At 62.3% G+C, this 16,457-nt stretch overlaps 1 protein-coding gene across 5 annotated transcripts in view; it reads left to right on the forward strand.

The window, feature by feature from the left end:
• The window catches only part of TSPAN18 (tetraspanin 18), a 148,830-nt gene extending 132,751 nt beyond the window's left edge, over positions 1-16,079 (forward strand). For all 5 annotated transcript variants that reach the window (XM_081263535.1, XM_081263538.1, XM_081263536.1 and 2 more), the window contains exons 5-11: positions 1,433-1,506; positions 2,258-2,452; positions 8,594-8,668; positions 9,541-9,639; positions 10,028-10,210; positions 13,850-13,933; positions 15,558-16,079. In XM_081263535.1, coding sequence (XP_081119661.1) covers positions 1,444-1,506; positions 2,258-2,452; positions 8,594-8,668; positions 9,541-9,639; positions 10,028-10,210; positions 13,850-13,933; positions 15,558-15,605 — 747 coding nt within the window. In that variant the 5' untranslated portion in view covers positions 1,433-1,443 and the 3' untranslated portion in view covers positions 15,606-16,079. The remainder of the gene's footprint in view (positions 1-1,432; positions 1,507-2,257; positions 2,453-8,593; positions 8,669-9,540; positions 9,640-10,027; positions 10,211-13,849; positions 13,934-15,557) is intronic.
• The last annotated feature ends 378 nt before the right edge of the window (positions 16,080-16,457 follow it).

Below are 16,457 nucleotides of genomic sequence, written 5' to 3' on the forward strand. Positions count from 1 at the left end.
TCCCAGTCCAGTGCTCCTTATACCCTGCTCCCTGCCTAAGTGTCTGCTCCCCGTCCAGATGGGGCACAGGATCTGGAGGTGGCCACAGAACATCTCTGTGATGCTGGGCAGCTCACTTGGCCTCCCTGAGCCTCGGGGTCCTCCTGTGATCAGGTGCCTCCTGTCTCTTGTGGTTGTTGAAAGATTAAAGACGGTCACTTCCGTGGGGCTGGCCTCCAGTTCCAAGAGCACAGGTCTCTGCATACATGTGGGTTAAGGTCAACCCCCAGCCAAGAGGACAGAGGGGTCAGCCCATCCCAGCCTCTGGTGCAAGCCATGGTCCTGTCTCCTCATCTGGTGGGAAGCAGGAACCCAGGAAAGCGGCGTCAGGTGTGGTCACTGTGAGGGCTGTCCACCCCGTGCCAGCTGTGGCAGAGGGCCTGGACGGGGACTTCTCACTTATTCCTCACAACACGCCCAGTGTGGTTGAGCAAAACTGCCCACCGTGACAGATGAGGAGACCGAGGGCCCCAGAGGCTGAGACACAGAGGTTCAAAGGGGAGGAGCCGGGATGGAACCTGGTGTGCGGGGCTCATTCCCCGCCCCACCCCCGAGGGCAGGCTCTGGAGCAGAGGGAGGGGCCGTCCTCCTGCAGCCCCCAGTCCTGGGTGGCTCTGGGCTCTGCCAGAGGATCTGGAGAGGGGCGGGCAGCTGGGGCATCCGGAGTGACCATGGGTCCAGCCTGGCTCAGGAGAGGGCGTGGCAGAGAGGAGGCCCCAGGGAGCCCCGCTGGCTGTGCGCTGGCCACTGCAGCCCCGCCACACACCCTTCCCACTGTGTCCCAGGAGGGCACAGCCCCGTCCCCTCCCAGGATGCGTCAGGAGAAACTGAGGACATGGTGGCCCAGGCGCAGCCTGGCACCTCCTTTCCCTGCAGCAAAGCCAAGAAATGGCCGGGTCAGGCCCATGGCCGGAGGGCGCATGGCGTGGGGGACGCTGGTTAGGCCTGGGCTCTGGTCCTGCCTGGGGCCCTATCAGGTCCTCGGGGCTCTGGTCTGGAGTGCTCTGACCTAGCAAGCACAGGCACAGCCACACTAAAGAAATGACAGGAAGCAGCTCGTGCAGCCCCTCCCACTGAGCACAGGTGTTGCCCTTAATTTTCACCAGGGACAGCAGGAAGGTGCTGTTCTCAATCACCACTTTAAAGTTGGAGAGAGCAAGGCTCAGAGAGGTGGGGTCATTTGCCCAAAGTCACACAGCACACAAATGGTAGCAGAGAGCTCATACCCAGGCAGGCTGGCTCCTACATCCTCACTCCTGACTCCAGGTCCCCAGGGCAAATTGCTATCCCCAGGAAGAGAATTGTTACCATCTCCTTCCTCCACACTGCAGGATGAGGCTGGCCACGGGCCCCTCCGGGTGGGGACCCAGGACTGAGGTCCCTTGTTTTGCAGGTCCACCCACCATGGAAGGCGACTGTCTGAGCTGCATGAAGTACTTAATGTTTGTTTTCAACTTCTTCATATTCGTAAGTCCTCCGGGTCTCCCGGGCCTCTGTGGGGTGGCACAACTGCTCCTGCTTTGAACTGTCATACAGGCGAGTCCCTGGGGCAGGATGGACCCTGGACGGGGCGGGAGGTGGGGGAGCTCAGGCCTGGCCACTGCCTTGGGACCTGGCCCTGTGAGGAGCGGGGAAGGGGGAGGGGGCTTGGTCAGGGGCCAGAGCAGGAGCCCCCCTGGAGCAGACCCTGCACAGGAGAGCTGGAGGGACCCCACAGCCACCTGATGTGCTTAGAAATCTCTCTGGGACCTGGGACCAGCGCCCACCTTCCATTCCAGCGCTGCCCTTGAGCTGTGTGATTTGAAAGAACACCTCGCCTCTCTGAACCTCAGTATCTTCATCTCTCTGTCTTTGAGGTGTTAGGGATTGAAGCTGGGGCTCACGCAGGCTCGGCCAGCTCGACCCGGCCGCACCCCAGGCCTGCGCTGTGTTCTCTTCTGAGGCAGGAGGACCCTGTTTCCCAGGCTGGCCTGGACACCCTCCTTTCTCGCCTCCCGAGGAGCTGCCCTTACAGCTGTGGGCCTCCTCCCCTCCTGCTGGCCACCTCAGCGGGAGTTTGGAAAATAAAGCAAAGTCTAGGTCCTCCGCAGCCAGCCTAGGGGCTCTGCCTGGGAGGGGCAGTGCGGTGTCCCCTGCCAGCTCCCTGAGCACTCCCCGCCTCTGCCCGGGGCCTGGCCCAGGGGACCTGCCTGACCCACCCTCCTTCCTCCCTGGGCAGCTGGGAGGCACCTGCCTGCTGGGCGTGGGCATCTGGGTCATGGTGGACCCCACCGGCTTCCGGGAGGTGGTGGCGGCCAACCCCCTGCTCTTCACCGGGGCCTACGTCCTGCTGGCCATGGGCGGCCTGCTCTTCCTCCTCGGCTTCCTGGGCTGCTGCGGGGCCGTCCGCGAGAACAAGTGTCTGCTGCTGTTTGTGAGTAGCCCTTCGTCACATGTCACCGTAGGTGCCCTGGGGCAGGAGGTGGGCTCCAGGCCACCTGGACCAAGTCCTTCTCACTCTTGGGACCAGGGTGATGGCACCTCCAGCCCCTCTCACTGTGTATCCGACGTCCCGTGACTGGCCCAGAGTCCCCCAGGGAGTTGGTGGCAGAGGGTTCAGAGTCCCCCAGGGAGTTGGTGGCAGAGGGTTCAGGAGTGAGACCTCAGGCCCAGGGTCCTGTGCTGGCCAGGTGCCTCCCCCCGTGCCACTGGGGGCTTCTCCCAAGGAGCCAAGCCAGGGCCCCTGACCAGCACACACCCACCATGTCCATGCTCCAGGCGCCCGGGGGACTGTCCAGGAGCAGGGTGGTCCTCACCTGTGCCCCTCACTTTTGCGGTCCTGGCCCCTGGAGCCTGCTGTTTGTGCCAGGCCCATGCCTGCAGTTTGGGCGCGCAGCCCCAGTTGGAGAGTGGCCTTGGCCTCTGGGACCAGGAGAACGTCCACGTCATCCAGGATGTTTCTCTCTCTCTCTCTCTCTCTCTCTCTCTCTCTCTCTTTTCTTTTTTGGGTACTAGGGATGAAACCCAGAGGTGCTTAACCACCCACCGAGCCATATCCCTGCCCTTTTTAAAATATATATATATATATATGTATCTTATTTTGAGAAGGGGTCTTGCTAAGTTGCTCAGAACCTCACTAAGTTGCTGAGGCTGGCTTTCAACTTGCGATCCTCCTGCCTCAGCCTCCCAGCAGCTGGGATTACAGGCACGTGCCCCTGAGCCCGGCTCATGATGTTTCTCTTTATTTTCTTTCAAAGATTCTAATACGTTGCTCCTTAGGAGTCTAGCTATGGAGGACTCCTTCACCTTTCAGATAACCCAAGCCAAGAATAGAGGGCGGGCTTTCTGGAGGGTTCTGACTTGTTAAATAGTCCCATCCTCCTATGATGGTCGTGCAGCCCACTTGGGGCTGAGGCTGCGTGGGGGCTGGGGGTGGCATCACCTCCTTCCTGGCCAGGATCGAAGGCAGCCCATGAGGATGTGCCAGGCAGTCGGCCAGCCTGGGTTTGAGAGCGGGCTCTGCCTGCTCCCGAGCTGTGTGACTCCAGTCTGCCTTAGTGTCTGGCCCAGCTGGAGGCTGGGGCCACAGGGGACAGGCGTGGACATAGTTCCTCTGGTCCTCCTGACCTCCTTACACTTGGCACTTTGGGCCCCTGCTCACTTTTCTGGCCTTTGGGTCATGTCATCCCTCCACTAAGAAATTCCACTGTCCCCGGGGCTAGGAGAGCCTCAGGCTGAGCCCCGCCCTGCTGCAGGTCCCTGCTTGGGGTATGCGTGTGGCCACTGTGGCTGCTCTTGTGGGCAGCGGGTGACCGATGGGGAGCCGTCAAACCAGGAGCCTGCCAGGTCCTGGGTGAGCCAGCACCAGGTGGTGCTGGAGACAGGCACCGGCTAATGGTTCCTCCCAGGTCAGAACTGGTGCTGCGGTTCACACTCACTGCATGGTGGGGTGCTCCACATCCCAGAGAGGAAGTGACCCCATCTGTGACCTGGGTGACGGGAGCTTTGGGGTCCACTGGTCATCAACCCTGTAAACAAACTGTTCATTTTAAAAAGACAGAAAGTCCGCGAGCGCCCCCTGCAGGAACTTCTCCCCTGCGTCAGCAGGAGCCTGAGAAGCCGGCCGCGGGGTCCTGGGGGCTGCAGAAAGATCCTGGTCTCGTGGGCACTTCCCTCCCCACACCTTGGCCCCCCTGGCTGCCCGCTATTCACGGGTCGGGACACGAAGCCAGCAGGCTCTCTGTGCCAGCAGGCCCTGCCACTGCCACCATTAAGCTAAATGCTCCCTGCAAACCTTCCGGCTGCACCATGTCCGCTCTGCTGGTGCCCAGGGAGAGACTGAGACCCGGGGGCGGGACGGGACCTGCCACTGTCACGCTCCAAGAGGGCAGGTCTTTGCCACCCACTCCTGTCCAGCCCTGCCTCCCCTGTCCTCCAGCACCTCAGTCTCTCCTGTCCCTCTTTGGAACTCCCTGGCCTCCCGCCCCCTGCTTCCCTCCCTCTCCTCCGCCCCTACCAGGCCCAGGCCAGTGTGGGTCAGAGGGGGGACACCAGGACCAGGCCTCTGTCCCCGACCTGGGTGGTGCAAAGTTCCCCTGAGACCAGGCAGTGTGGCCAGGGCCTGTGTGCATGTGCACAATGTTGTGTGTGTTCACACGAGTGTGTGTGTATATGTGTGTGTGTGTGCATAGTGTTGTGTGTGTTCACATGTGCGTGGATGCTTCTCTGTTGTGTTCACACGTGTGTGTGTGTGTGTGTGTGTGCGTGTGTGCGCGCGTGTGCTGCGTGTACCTGCGCAGGCCTGTGGTGTGCACGCTCCTAGGGGAGGCTCTGCAGCTTCTGGAAGGTTTTCAAGAAGGTTCATGACCTAAAAAATAAGAACTGCTTCTCTCCCAACCTGAAGAGGGGCACAAGTCTTCACCCCTGGAAGCTTCTGGGGTCTTCTAGAAGCCTTTGATTTCCTCCTTAACCTGCTGGGGGGGCCCGGCTGGCCTGGAAGGGGCTGTCACTTCAGGACCCTGGCTCAAAGGTCTGCAGCAGGCAGCTGAGCAGCCTGTGCGCCGAGCTGAGCCCCCACAGGGCCTGGGAACAGTCAGCCTAATGAGCAGACCTCATACAGCCGGCTTCTGTATGCAGAACAGAACGCTGGTGGCGAGGCCTCACAGCTGTGTGCCACAGGACCGTGGCCCCGTCATGGAAGCCGTGTGCTATCCCTTTCTCCAAGTTGCCTACCTTGGACGAGCTCGAAGATTCTTTTCAGCCCATTTGTTTAAAGATCCTATGGTAAACAATATATTTTAATAAAAGCATGCTAAATCGGAAAAGAGAACAGTTGAAGGAAGAGATGAGCATATTTGAAAGATAAACGAGCTGGACTGTACGTGAAGCATGTAAGTCTGGTAAATATTTATTAGAAATGAGGACTAAAGCAGACGTCGCCCGTAGGCAGACAGTGAGAAGCTCAGAGATGCTTGGGAGTAGGGAAAATGGCCGTTTCTGTGGGCAAAATCGTTGCTGCCCCTCCCCATCCTAAGCAAAGTGTTGTGAGCCGGGTGTTCAGGGATCGGGGCACCTGGGTGCTCAGGCCAATGGGATGAGGTCAGAGGAGCTCCAGGCAGATGAGCTCGGGGGAGCAGGTCAGGGGTCCCCAGATTCCTGGTGGCCGGGCCGTGGGAAGTGAAGGAAGTCCTTCCTTGCTGGACAGGAGCCGGCGGAAGTGAAGTTGTCACTGACGTGATCAGAAGAGCCCTGCCCATCCCCCCATGTGACCCAGGCCCACACTCATGTCACCCTCCACCCTCTGCCTGGGCCAACCCTGCCCCACCGCGGGAGCAGTGGGAGGGAGGTCTGCCCCCCTTTCCTGGGAGCTGCTCCCCTGGTCCTCAGGGGCCAGATCATTTCCTCTCCTGAGGCTGCAGCTCAGTGCAGATCCCACAAGGCTGGGGAAAGTGTCTACCCAGCTCAGTGCCTGACCCGGGAGGTGCCCGATAATAGCCCTGGGAAGAAAGTACGGAGAGGAGACACCGTCCTAGGTGTGAGAAAGAACCTGAGCTTGGCTGTGTGTCCTGGGGCTGATTACTTAACCTCTCTCAGATTCCTCATCTGCCACCTGGGGATAAGCACACCTTCTTCCCATCTTTAGTTTGTGATCGCCTGAGAAGATGTGTGCCTGAGCTCTGCTCCTGGTGTGAGTAGGCACTCTGTAAGTAGGAAATGAAGAGTGGCTGTCTGCCTGGAAGAGGCCCTGCAGACTATTTGCAAGTTTTAAGACCTGGATGTTCATATGGCTTCCAAGATGACTGGACGTGAAGAGGCAGTTGAAGTCCCCTTTGTACCACTTACCAGCTGTACCAGCCTGGGCAAAGGACTGCTTCTCTCAGAGCCACACCGCCATCAGTAAAATGGGGGTGCTGCTGCTAAGAGCCCTGCCTCCCGGGGTGATGCGATGCTCCACGCGGCGCCGGTGCCTGGGTAGCGCATGCTCCGTCGGTGGCCGCGACTGCTGTTTTCCCGAGGCGCCCGCCAGAGCGCGGAGCTCCCTCCCCTTCCCAGCAAGCGTCCCAGCGCCCGCTCGGTCCTGCGGGTGTGGGCGCAGAGCGCTTCGCCGGGATCATCTGGTCCAAGCTCAGCGAAGGCATCGCGCGCACGGGGCCCGAGGGAGGAGCGCAGGGCATGCGACCCGCCTCCTCGGTGACTTAGAGCTCCGTCGGCCACCGCTGGGAGCGTCACAGAGCATGGACACCTTTGCCAGCCCTTTGCCGGCCCCAGGACCTGCCAACAGCCAGAAGCGGACAGAGGGCGGAGGGGCCGTGGAGAGGCGGCGCGATTCAGAGCCGGGTGACCATCCTTCACCAGCCTAATGCCAGTGCCAGGACCCTGGCCAGGCGCCTCCATCACTGTCAGGGAGGAGGGCTGCAGAGGCAGGGGACCTGCACTCGGTGTCCACCCGACCCAAGAGCTGTACACACTCGGAGGAGTTGGTGGCCACAGAATGGCAGGGCACCTGCCCCAGCCCAGGAGGCCTTCTGGTTAGGGAGCTCCGCTACTTGAAATTAGCCCTCCATGGCCCCAACTTTCAGGGAGTGCAGGAGCGCTGTGGGGTCACCTGAGGTGCCAGGCCCGCCACATGGCTAATGGAGCCAGGTCACCCTTCGACCTGTGGGGCCATCCCTGAGCTGCCGCCTCAACAGAGCAGAGGAACAGGACGCCCGCAGCAGAGAGCCAGTCGACGAGGAAAGCTGCTCAGATGTCCTGAGCTCACCCACTGGACCAGCCGTTCCCCTCCAGCACTGGGGCAGCCGTCCGGCCCTGCCGCGGTCACCCGGCTTTCATGACACGCAACACCTGTACTGTCCCTATGTCTTTACCTGGCCCCAGCCCCAGGAAGTGGGGTGATCAGCCCACTTTATGGATGAGAAGACTGAGACTCAAAGAGGTTTGAATGACTGTCCCCAGTCGCACAGACTGGGACAGACACCTGTGATGACCTGAGCCCAGGACCCCTTGCCTCTGTCCATCCAGGATGTCCAGCGCATGCAATGCTGAGGGCTCGGAGTGCCACCGAGGTGTCCGTGACAGTGTGCAAGAGCCAGTCTTGGGCACATCAGGGGTTAAGTCCTGCGTGGGGGCTTCCTAATGGGGTGACAATGGCCCTTGAAAGCACCAAGGCTCCAGTCCTGCCGAGGACCGAAGGCAGGCCCTTCCTTTCTTCTGCCAGCAGCCCTAAGCCCACAACAGTGCCCAGGAGGACCAGGATCCGAGAGGCAGCAGGAGGCAAGGGCCGTTCACTCCTGGACTCACTCATCCACCTGACAGGGCTGGCGGGGCACCTTCCTTGGGCACTTCGGCGCGGGGCAGCCCAGGGCAGGAAGGGCGCCCCCTGCTGACCTAGTGGAGAAAGGGAGGGCGGGGCTTGCCCTGGAGTGGCAGGCAAGGAGGGCGGGACTTTCCTGGCAGAGGCAGCCCCTCCTCCAGGTCCTTAAAACCAGAGGCACCCAGGCTAACCTGGGAAACAGCCGGAAATTCGGGGAGCGGAGCAGTTATATATCCAGCTCCCAGCCCTGGGGTTCAGATTCTGATATTCACAACACCTGGCCTCTGATCTTGCTTGTTACTTCGGCTGAAGATCCAGGAGACCTGCTTACCGCCCACGGGAACCAGAGGTGGGTGGCAGGAAAGGTGCCTGGGGTGACGGTGGGGAAAACTAGCCTGGGATGCCCCAGTGTCCGTGTTCCCACGCTTGGACACTCTGCCTGGAGGGAGCCCGAATAGGGCTCAGCAGCAGCCTCCTCCCTGGGTAGGGTTGTTCAGCTCCTGCACTGCACAAAGTGACCTTCCTAAGGGGCACCATTTGCATTATTCATTTTTCACATTTTTATTACAACTTTGTTGATTCCAAAGATGGGCCATTGGTATCTTTAAGAAAACTGTCAACTTATGGCAGTGCCGTTGCTGAGTCTTACATGTTTAGCGTACCAGGTCAGTTACGCAGCCGACCGGCAGGGCCTCACTGAGCGGCCACTCTGTCCCCTCCGGCCCGTGCTGAGGTCTCAGAGCCCGCCCCCTGTCCCTGCAGTTCTTCCTGTTCATCCTGATCATCTTCCTGGCGGAGCTCTCGGCGGCGGTCCTGGCCTTCATCTTCAGGGAAAACGTAGGTACCGGGCCTCCTGCCACCTGCTACCCACCAAAGGCTGGCGGCCACTCAGGGCCAGCCCGTCCTCCTCAGAGGGCCTCACAGAGCCGCGGCCTCTCATCCAGGGCTCCAGCCCAACCATGACCTGGACCCCCAGCCCGGAGGGAGGCCCCAGGGACTCTTCCTACACGTTTTCGGAAGCTCGCAGTGTCCTGCACTCCCAAGGCACCTGGTGCCAGCCAGGCCTGACCCTGGAGCCCCCCCTCCCGCCCACCCAGAGGTGGCCTCTGACGGCTGCCTCACAGTCTGAGGAGGTGGGTGGTCGTGCCTGAGCCCGGGCAGGTGTTGGGTGGCGCCCTGGCTGAGCCGGGCTGCTGTCCCCTGGGCGCTGTGCCCCTGGGGGCCTAGTTTTCCCAGAGGCTCCAACGGCCAGGTATCGGCTTCTGCCCTGAGTCTCTGGGTTCCTCAGCAGAGGGACCTGGGCACAGAAGAGGAGGGGGAGCGGGGACAGGCAGAGGCACAGCTGGCCCTGGGGGAGGAGGCCCAGAGGGGCCAGGAGGCAGCAGCCTGAGGCAGAAGCGTGCCCAGGGGCCTCTGCTGGGCAGCAGGAGGTGGACAGCGACCTCAGGAGAATGTTTTGGGAACAAGAGACACTTCCAAGGAGCAGCTCGGGGTGGGAGGCGGAGGGTGCAGCCCAGAGCCTGGGGGGCCATAAGCCCTCTGCTGGGGCGAGCCACGCGGCTGAGCGAGGTTCGCAGGGTGCCCAGCTCCGGGGCTGCCAGGACGCTTGTCACACCAGTGAGCGGGTGCTCTCACCCCACCCAGCAGCAGATGGGGAGGCGGGGGCGGCGGGGTCCCCAGCGCTGCTCAGGCCCTCTCCCCTCCCCCAGCTCACGCGGGAGTTCTTCACCAAGGAGCTCACCAAGCACTACCAGGGCAACAACGACACGGACGTCTTCTCCGCCACCTGGAACTCGGTCATGATCACCGTGAGTGCCCCTGCTGGGGGGGCCGCGGGCATTTGGTCGGGGGTGGTCAGAGTCCTTCTGTCCACGTGCCTGGCTGGACATCACCCATGGGTGAGAGCATTCCCCCACCGAGCGCAGCCCAGCACAGAGCACAGCCCAGACTCGGCGGGAGGCCTGTTTGCCCCTGTGGGCGTGGACACAGCATGACCACAGCCACTGTGCATTGAGCACTTACTAGGTGCTGGGAGCTGAATGGTCACTGCCACCCACTGTACAGACAGGACACGGGAGGCTCGGGAAGACTGAGTGACCTTCCCACAGTCACACAGGACAGAGAGCCAGGCCACCCCCAGTCCTTCTGTCCCCGGCTCTGGCTCCTGTCCAATCCACCTGCTCGCTGTCCTCCCAGTTCAGCTGCTGTGGAGTCAACGGGCCTGAAGACTTCAAATTCGCATCAATTTACCAAATGCTGGCCCAAGACCGTGAGGAGGTGCCCGAGGCCTGCTGCCGGCGGGAGCCCCAGGGGCGGAAAGGGGTCCTGCTGAACAGGGAGGAGTGCGTCTCAGGGAGGAGCCTGTTCATCAACACGCAGGTATGGCCCTGGGTCCGCGGAGCTGGCTGAGGGGGTCTTCCAAACAAAGTGGGGAGAGACAAGAGGGAGATGAGCGTGGCCAAGGCTGGCGTGGGCATTGGGGTTGGGGTTCAGGGGTGCGTAGGAGTCTTCCCGTGTTTCTTGAGCTTGGTTTTGAAAGTTCAGGTCAGGGGAAGGGGGGAAGACCACAACTTCCCAGTGGGAATCTTCTTAGCCATGAACTCTATTCCAGAGAAAGCTCACGTTTGTCATGTGGGAGCACCCCATGGTTCCCAGGCAGCAACCTGACTGTCCGAGGTCAGGAAAGCTTTTAGACTTCTCTTGCAACCTGAAGCCCTTTCCCTTTCCCTATGTGTTGTGCTGGGGAAACAGGGCTCCAGGTTTGCCCCTTCCATGAGACACAAAATGCCCTTGCCCGTCCATGTGAGTCAGCTTTCCGTTGCTGTAACAAAATGACTGAGAACAATCAGGTTAAAGAGGAAAGGTTTCCATTTGCGGTTGGCTGGCTCCATTGCTGTGGTGAAGCAGCCCAGGGTGGCAGGAATGTGTGGGGAGCAGAGCTGCCCCCCTCATGGCAGCCAGGGAGCAAACAGAGAGCAGCTGTTATAACAAAGCCCCTCCCCCAAGCCCAGTCCACTATGAACCCATAAATGGATTAATCCACCGATCAGATCAGAGCCCTCATGATTTGGTCCCTTCCCCAACCCCACCTCTGAACATGGCTGCGTGGGAGTCCTCCACACATGAGCTTTGGGGGTGTTTCAGATCCAAACCCTAACACCTCTGCCCCAGCCTCATACATGCACCAGGTCAGGCTGGGCAGGGGGACAGGAGGGGCCAAGGGGAGCTGGGCCACGCCTGTCCCTCGTGGACTGAGGCTCTCCTGGGAGAGCTCTGGAGGCCCCAGAGCCAGCAGAGCCAGGAAGCCAGGCCCTGGTCCCCGGGGGGCTCCTGGTCTGGTTAGAGGAAGCCCAGGTCGGACAAGGTTCAAACAGCACAAAGGAACAGTGTGGCAGGTGACGATGGCCGTGACACAGGGAAAGCCAGGTGAGGGGCTGGAGTGGGGTCCCAGAGGAGGAGACTGTGGAGCAGGAGCCAGAGCCCCAAGGCCGAGGAGCCTCTACAGCCTCAGCAGGGGCCCAGCACCTCTCCCCTGCGCGGCCCCCTGGGTGCAGGACCTGGCAGCCTCCGGAAGCCTCCCTTTGCCCGACACAGCCCTGCCTTCCTATGCTGGGAAAAGGGACAAAGAAAGAATGAGGACCCTGGGATCAGGCCACCAGGAGTCTGGGGCAGCTGGGGCCGCCCTGGGATTTAGGTCCCCAGAGACCTGCGTGCGTCAGCCACAGGATGTAGGGTCCCGTTTCCACCTCAGGCCTCCAGGTCGAGGCCCAGCCTCCCAGCCTCCTCTGCAGCCAGGCCACAGAGTTCTAGCCAACAGGAGGTGAGCAGAGGTGGTGCGGCAGTCTGAGTCTCATCCTGGAGAGAAAGCACCGTGTCCGCCCCCCGGGACGGCAGAGCATCCAGAGGGGAGGAGCCCGGGCCACTGACAGGCCGCAGAGCAGAGTGGTCTCCCTAGTTCAGGGTCTGGAGTGACCGGTTCTCTGTGCTCTGAAGGAGCCTGGGCTGTGGGGGCTCGTGGCCAGACTGACCTCCTTCCAGGGCCGTGAGCTCCTTCTCAGGGAGGCTGCCCACGGCCTGTTCCTTCAGGGCGTCACCGACCCGGCTTCTGGACTCATCCTGTTAAGACCCCACCCACCCACCAGGAGGGCAGCCACCTCCTGGCAGGGTGCAGCGTGGGTGACATGGTCCCCGCCCCCCACGGTCCCAAGGGTCTCAAAGGCCAACCCACCTGCTGGGCTCACTGCAGGGCCCAGGGGTCTTTGGGGATAATCCTGAGGGTCAGGGCGGGCCGTCAGGCCCCAGGGGTCACCAGAAGGGTCTTGGTCCCCCGCCCCTTGCCAGCCGCCCGGGGAAGCCTGCGAATGCCGGTTCCAAGCTGGAGAAGGGAGTTGCTGCGTCTCCGTCCCCTGGTGCTGGGTGTGCGCGTGCGTGGTGTGTGACGGATTGTCCCCCAGCCGTCCCAGGCACACGGGGACACCCACACCGGCTTTGCTCACTTTCCCCAATCGGGGCACGCTGAGAGGGAGGCCACTCGCAGCAGGGACTGAAAGCACCTGCCACACGCCACCTGTTCCAAGCGGAGCCTCACTGCGTCGCCCCTCGCCCTGGGAGGAAGCGCATCCAAATGGCCCGTTTTACAGACGGGCACCTGAGGCCCAGAGAGGCTGAGTGAGCAGCCAGACCTGCCCAGCCGGCCAGTGGTGGGCTGGGCTGTGACCCAGGCAGGCGGGTCCCAGGCCATGTGTGGAACTGTCACCTGCCACCGCTCCCCTGGCCACGGCTGCCTCCTGTCTGCGCAGCCCCCTTGAAGCACCTCACAGACCCCGAGTGTGCTGGGGCGGAGGCGCCCTGGCTGTCCCTGGTGGGCAGGTGGCCCCCAGCAGGCCCTCCCAGGGCTGATCCCAAGACAACCGCCTCCCCGTCTCCCTCCCCGGAGCAGGGCTGTGTCTTGCGGTTTGGGTTCAACACCGTGGCCTCTGGGGCTTTCCAAAGGGCAGACAGAGATTTCAGGTGGAACACCGAAGGGGACAGCAGGAGACCAGGGCAGCCCCGGGGCCTGGCGGGGGAGTGGGGCTCCTGCTAGCCCCAGAGGGACAGCAGCCACACTGTTCCTGACCAGCTGGCCCGGGGTAGGGCCCCTGGGCTCCTCTGGGCTCTGTCCCAGTCACACAGCCTGTGGCTAGGCCCCGGGTGGCACTGCCGAGACAGGTCCAGGTGGGGAGACGCCCTCTCCTGGCTCCCGTCTCTGGAGGCTTCTGCCTCAGAGCCTGGCTGTGTCCCTGCACTGCCATCTCCCCAGGGCATCTGCGTGGCTGAGTACCTCCAGGTGTGGTTCCGAGGCACAGGGACCCACAAGCACCGAGGATCAGGCCATTGTGCTAGTGGGGCCTGTTCATACCTGGGGTCCAGGGGGGGGCGGGGGCCTCCACTTCACAGCTTCTGGTCAGCCTCTGCCGGCGGGACAGGCCCCATGCCGCTCCTCCCACCTCAGGCCCCTCTGTTGGCTCCACGTCCACCTGGGCGGGTGTCCCCGGGTGAGGAAGGAGCGCAGTTTTGAAGGCTGGGATGCGTTTCCTTAGGGTAAAATCTAAAATCCAAGAATCCTCCTGCAGCCAGCCAGGCAGGTAATGAGGATGGGTGTGGGACAATAGGGACCCAGGGGGACCGCGGCCTCCAGGGAGCACCGGTCCCATTGATGGAGCAGCCGCTGGTAGGGCCACTCGAGAACGGCTCGCCATGCTGGGCCTGCTGATTTCTCAAGAGCCGCAGGCGTGTGGACACCCAGGGCAGTGCCCAGCCTTCCAGAGGCCTAGGCTGCTGGTTTTCAGCCCCGCCCTGGGGGCCGGTGGCTGGGGGGCCTTGGGGGCTGCCAGGTCTCCTGCGACCCACCTCCTCCACCCGCCATCTAGCCCAGCAGCCGCTGAGCCCTGGGGCCACGCGCCATGACCCAGTGCTGACGCTGGCCGGGGCCCAGACTGTCCCTCCGGCGGTGGCTTCACCTCTGACCCTTCCCCCCAGGGCTGCTACGCGGTGATCCTCAACACCTTCGAGGCCTACGTCTACCTGGCTGGGGCGCTCGCCATCGGGGTCCTGGCCATCGAGGTAAGTGAAGGCCCCTCCCCAGGGTCCAGGCAGAGCCGGGGCGCACCCTCCGCCTCCCTCGGATCCTTGCCTGGGGGATCCCCGAGTGCACCCCAGGGGCGGTGAGCCCGGGGGCCCGCCCAGGTTGAGAGTCAGCCTTGGGCTGTGGAGGTGACACTTCTGAGCCAGTCTCTGGGCAGTGGGACCGGGTAGCACTGTCACCCCCACTCCAAGGGGCAGGGTGTGTGTTTTGGGTGCTGTTTTCCAGGAGTGGGGATTGAGCCAAGGTCCCCAGGGCACACTGTGGAAGGCGACAGTGTCGCTGCTTCAGGGGACAAGCCGCAGCCTGTGGTTGGGGACCAGGCCCTTCCTGGGGCGGGGCCGGGGATGTCCAGAGCCTTCTGGTCTTAGCCAGTTTACCCCAAGCCCCGATACCCCTCAAAAGGGGAGCGCTGCAGGCCTTGAGCCACCACTAGGTGGCACCCCGGCCAGAGTCCAGCTCCTGGCTCTGCTTGTCCTCAGACCAGGTCCTCTGGGCCAGTTTCCTCCTCTGCCCCTCCCACAGTGTGAGGGTCTCAGGTGACAGGGACAGCACATCTGAGGTGGTGCAGGGACTCCAGGTGGGATCACACATGATCGGCACCCCACTCCCTGCCCAGCCCACGGGCCCCCATGTGAGGCCGACCTTTACCATGACCCTGGCTGGCAGTGCCTCTCACCTGAGCCTCCTGGCGACGTGGCCGTGAGCTGTGGTCGAGGGCTTGTTCCCTGTGCTCCGGGAAAGAAGAGCTCTGGGCGTGGGGACCGCAGCAGCTCTGATCACGCAGAGTCCCTGAGTCAGGCCTCTGCCTCTCCCACCAGCCCAGGGCCCTGAGGTGTCCAGCGCTGTGCTCCTAACCCTGGGGAGGGCCAGAGCTGCCTGGCCTCTTTTTTTTCGGGGGGGGGGGGGCGTTCTACCAGGGATTGAACTTGGGGGCACTCGACCACTGAGTCCTATTTTGTGTTCTATGTAGAGACAGGGTCTCCCTGAGTTGCTTAGCGCCTTGCTGTTGCTGAGGCTGGCTTTGAACTCGCGATCCTCCCCAGCTGCTGGGATGACAGGTGTGCACATTGCACCCAGCTTGCCTTGCCCCTTAATAATAGATGAGGAGCTTTTACTGAGCATCTACTAGAGGACAGGCTTCAGGACGTGGTTAGCTAATTGCCTTCCACCCCTCTCTCACTGCCCTCTGTGAGCTGCAGGCAGAGAGTGCAGGGGTCCTGAGCCTGGCCCCTGGGGCCAGGATGCCTGGATGCCAACCCTGGCTCCCCGTTTGTAGCTGTGAGACCTTAGGCAGATTATGTGACCTCTCTGTGCTTTCTGGGAAAGCACATAGAACTGTGCCTGGCACGTGCTAAGCTGTGGTTCCATTCAGGCCCAGAGCGAGTGACCCAAAGCCACCACTGATAAGTGGGCACCTGGGTTTGAACCCATGAGTTAGTTTCCAAAGTCGCCCTCCCCAGGTGACTGTCCCAGGAGAACATCTGGGGAACCCCTGCAGAAGAGCACCCAGAGGGAGACGGGCCCTAACCCTGGGGTGGGCTGGGCTGGGCGCCCCCGGGCCCTGGGCGCAGCCGGGCCGTCAGGTCGCTTTCTTCTTCGCAGCTTTCCGTCATGATCTTCGCCATGTGCCTCTTCCGGGGCATTCAGTAGGGGGCGTGGCCTGAGGACTGGCCCCGCCCACCAAGCCCAGCACCTGTGCCCCTCCGGGTGCCCCTGGCCCCAGGGCGGAGACGAGGCCTTCGTGGGCGCCCGGAAGGGCCAGGAGCGCACAGCTATTTTTTTAACAAGATGAAGACAGAAATGGGGACTGACGCGCCCTCGCCTGGGCTGGGACCCCGCGCCTGACCCGGGATGCAGCCAGGCCAGGCCTCTCGGACGCTCTCTCCCCACAGCTTCGCGACCTGGTGCCCAGAAAATGAGGACTCGGGCCACAAGAAGACACTGACAAAGCCCCAGAGCCCCCAGGAGACTCGGTGGCCTCACCCTCGGGGGCTCGGAACCTGGAGGGCAGTCCCTGCACTGCCAGGGGCTGGAGCTGTGTCCGGGAGTGGCCCCGCTGGCAGTCCCTCCTGCCCCATCTGTCGGACCAAATCACCTGTGAGGCCCAGAGAGGGACTGTGGGCTGTGCTGTCACCCGGCACATGTGTGGTGGTTCTGAACAAGAACCTGGCTCCTCTCTGAGGTGCGTCTCTCCATCCAGGACACCGTGGGATCCGCGGCTCACATACCCTCTGGCCTCAGGATCCTGGTTTCCCAGGAAAGATGGGACCAGCTGCCCAGGAAACGCCCCCTCCCGGCTCTGCAGCTAAGAAGTCCATCGCTGTCCCCCTTTCCCTCACCTCCCCACTTCTCCACCAGCCCCCTGCCATGGACACACAGCGCTTCCCCTGGGGCACACTGCCCACCTCTCCCCACCGGCTCCTCCTCCCTGTCCATCCCCAACTCCCTGGACCCAGGATGAAAGAAATCCCCCAAATCTTCTGGTTCTCCCTGTTCCCACCC

Source organism: Spermophilus citellus (genome assembly GCF_964194105.1).
Source record: "Spermophilus citellus genome assembly, chromosome: 2".
NCBI lineage: Eukaryota > Metazoa > Chordata > Mammalia > Rodentia > Sciuridae > Spermophilus > Spermophilus citellus.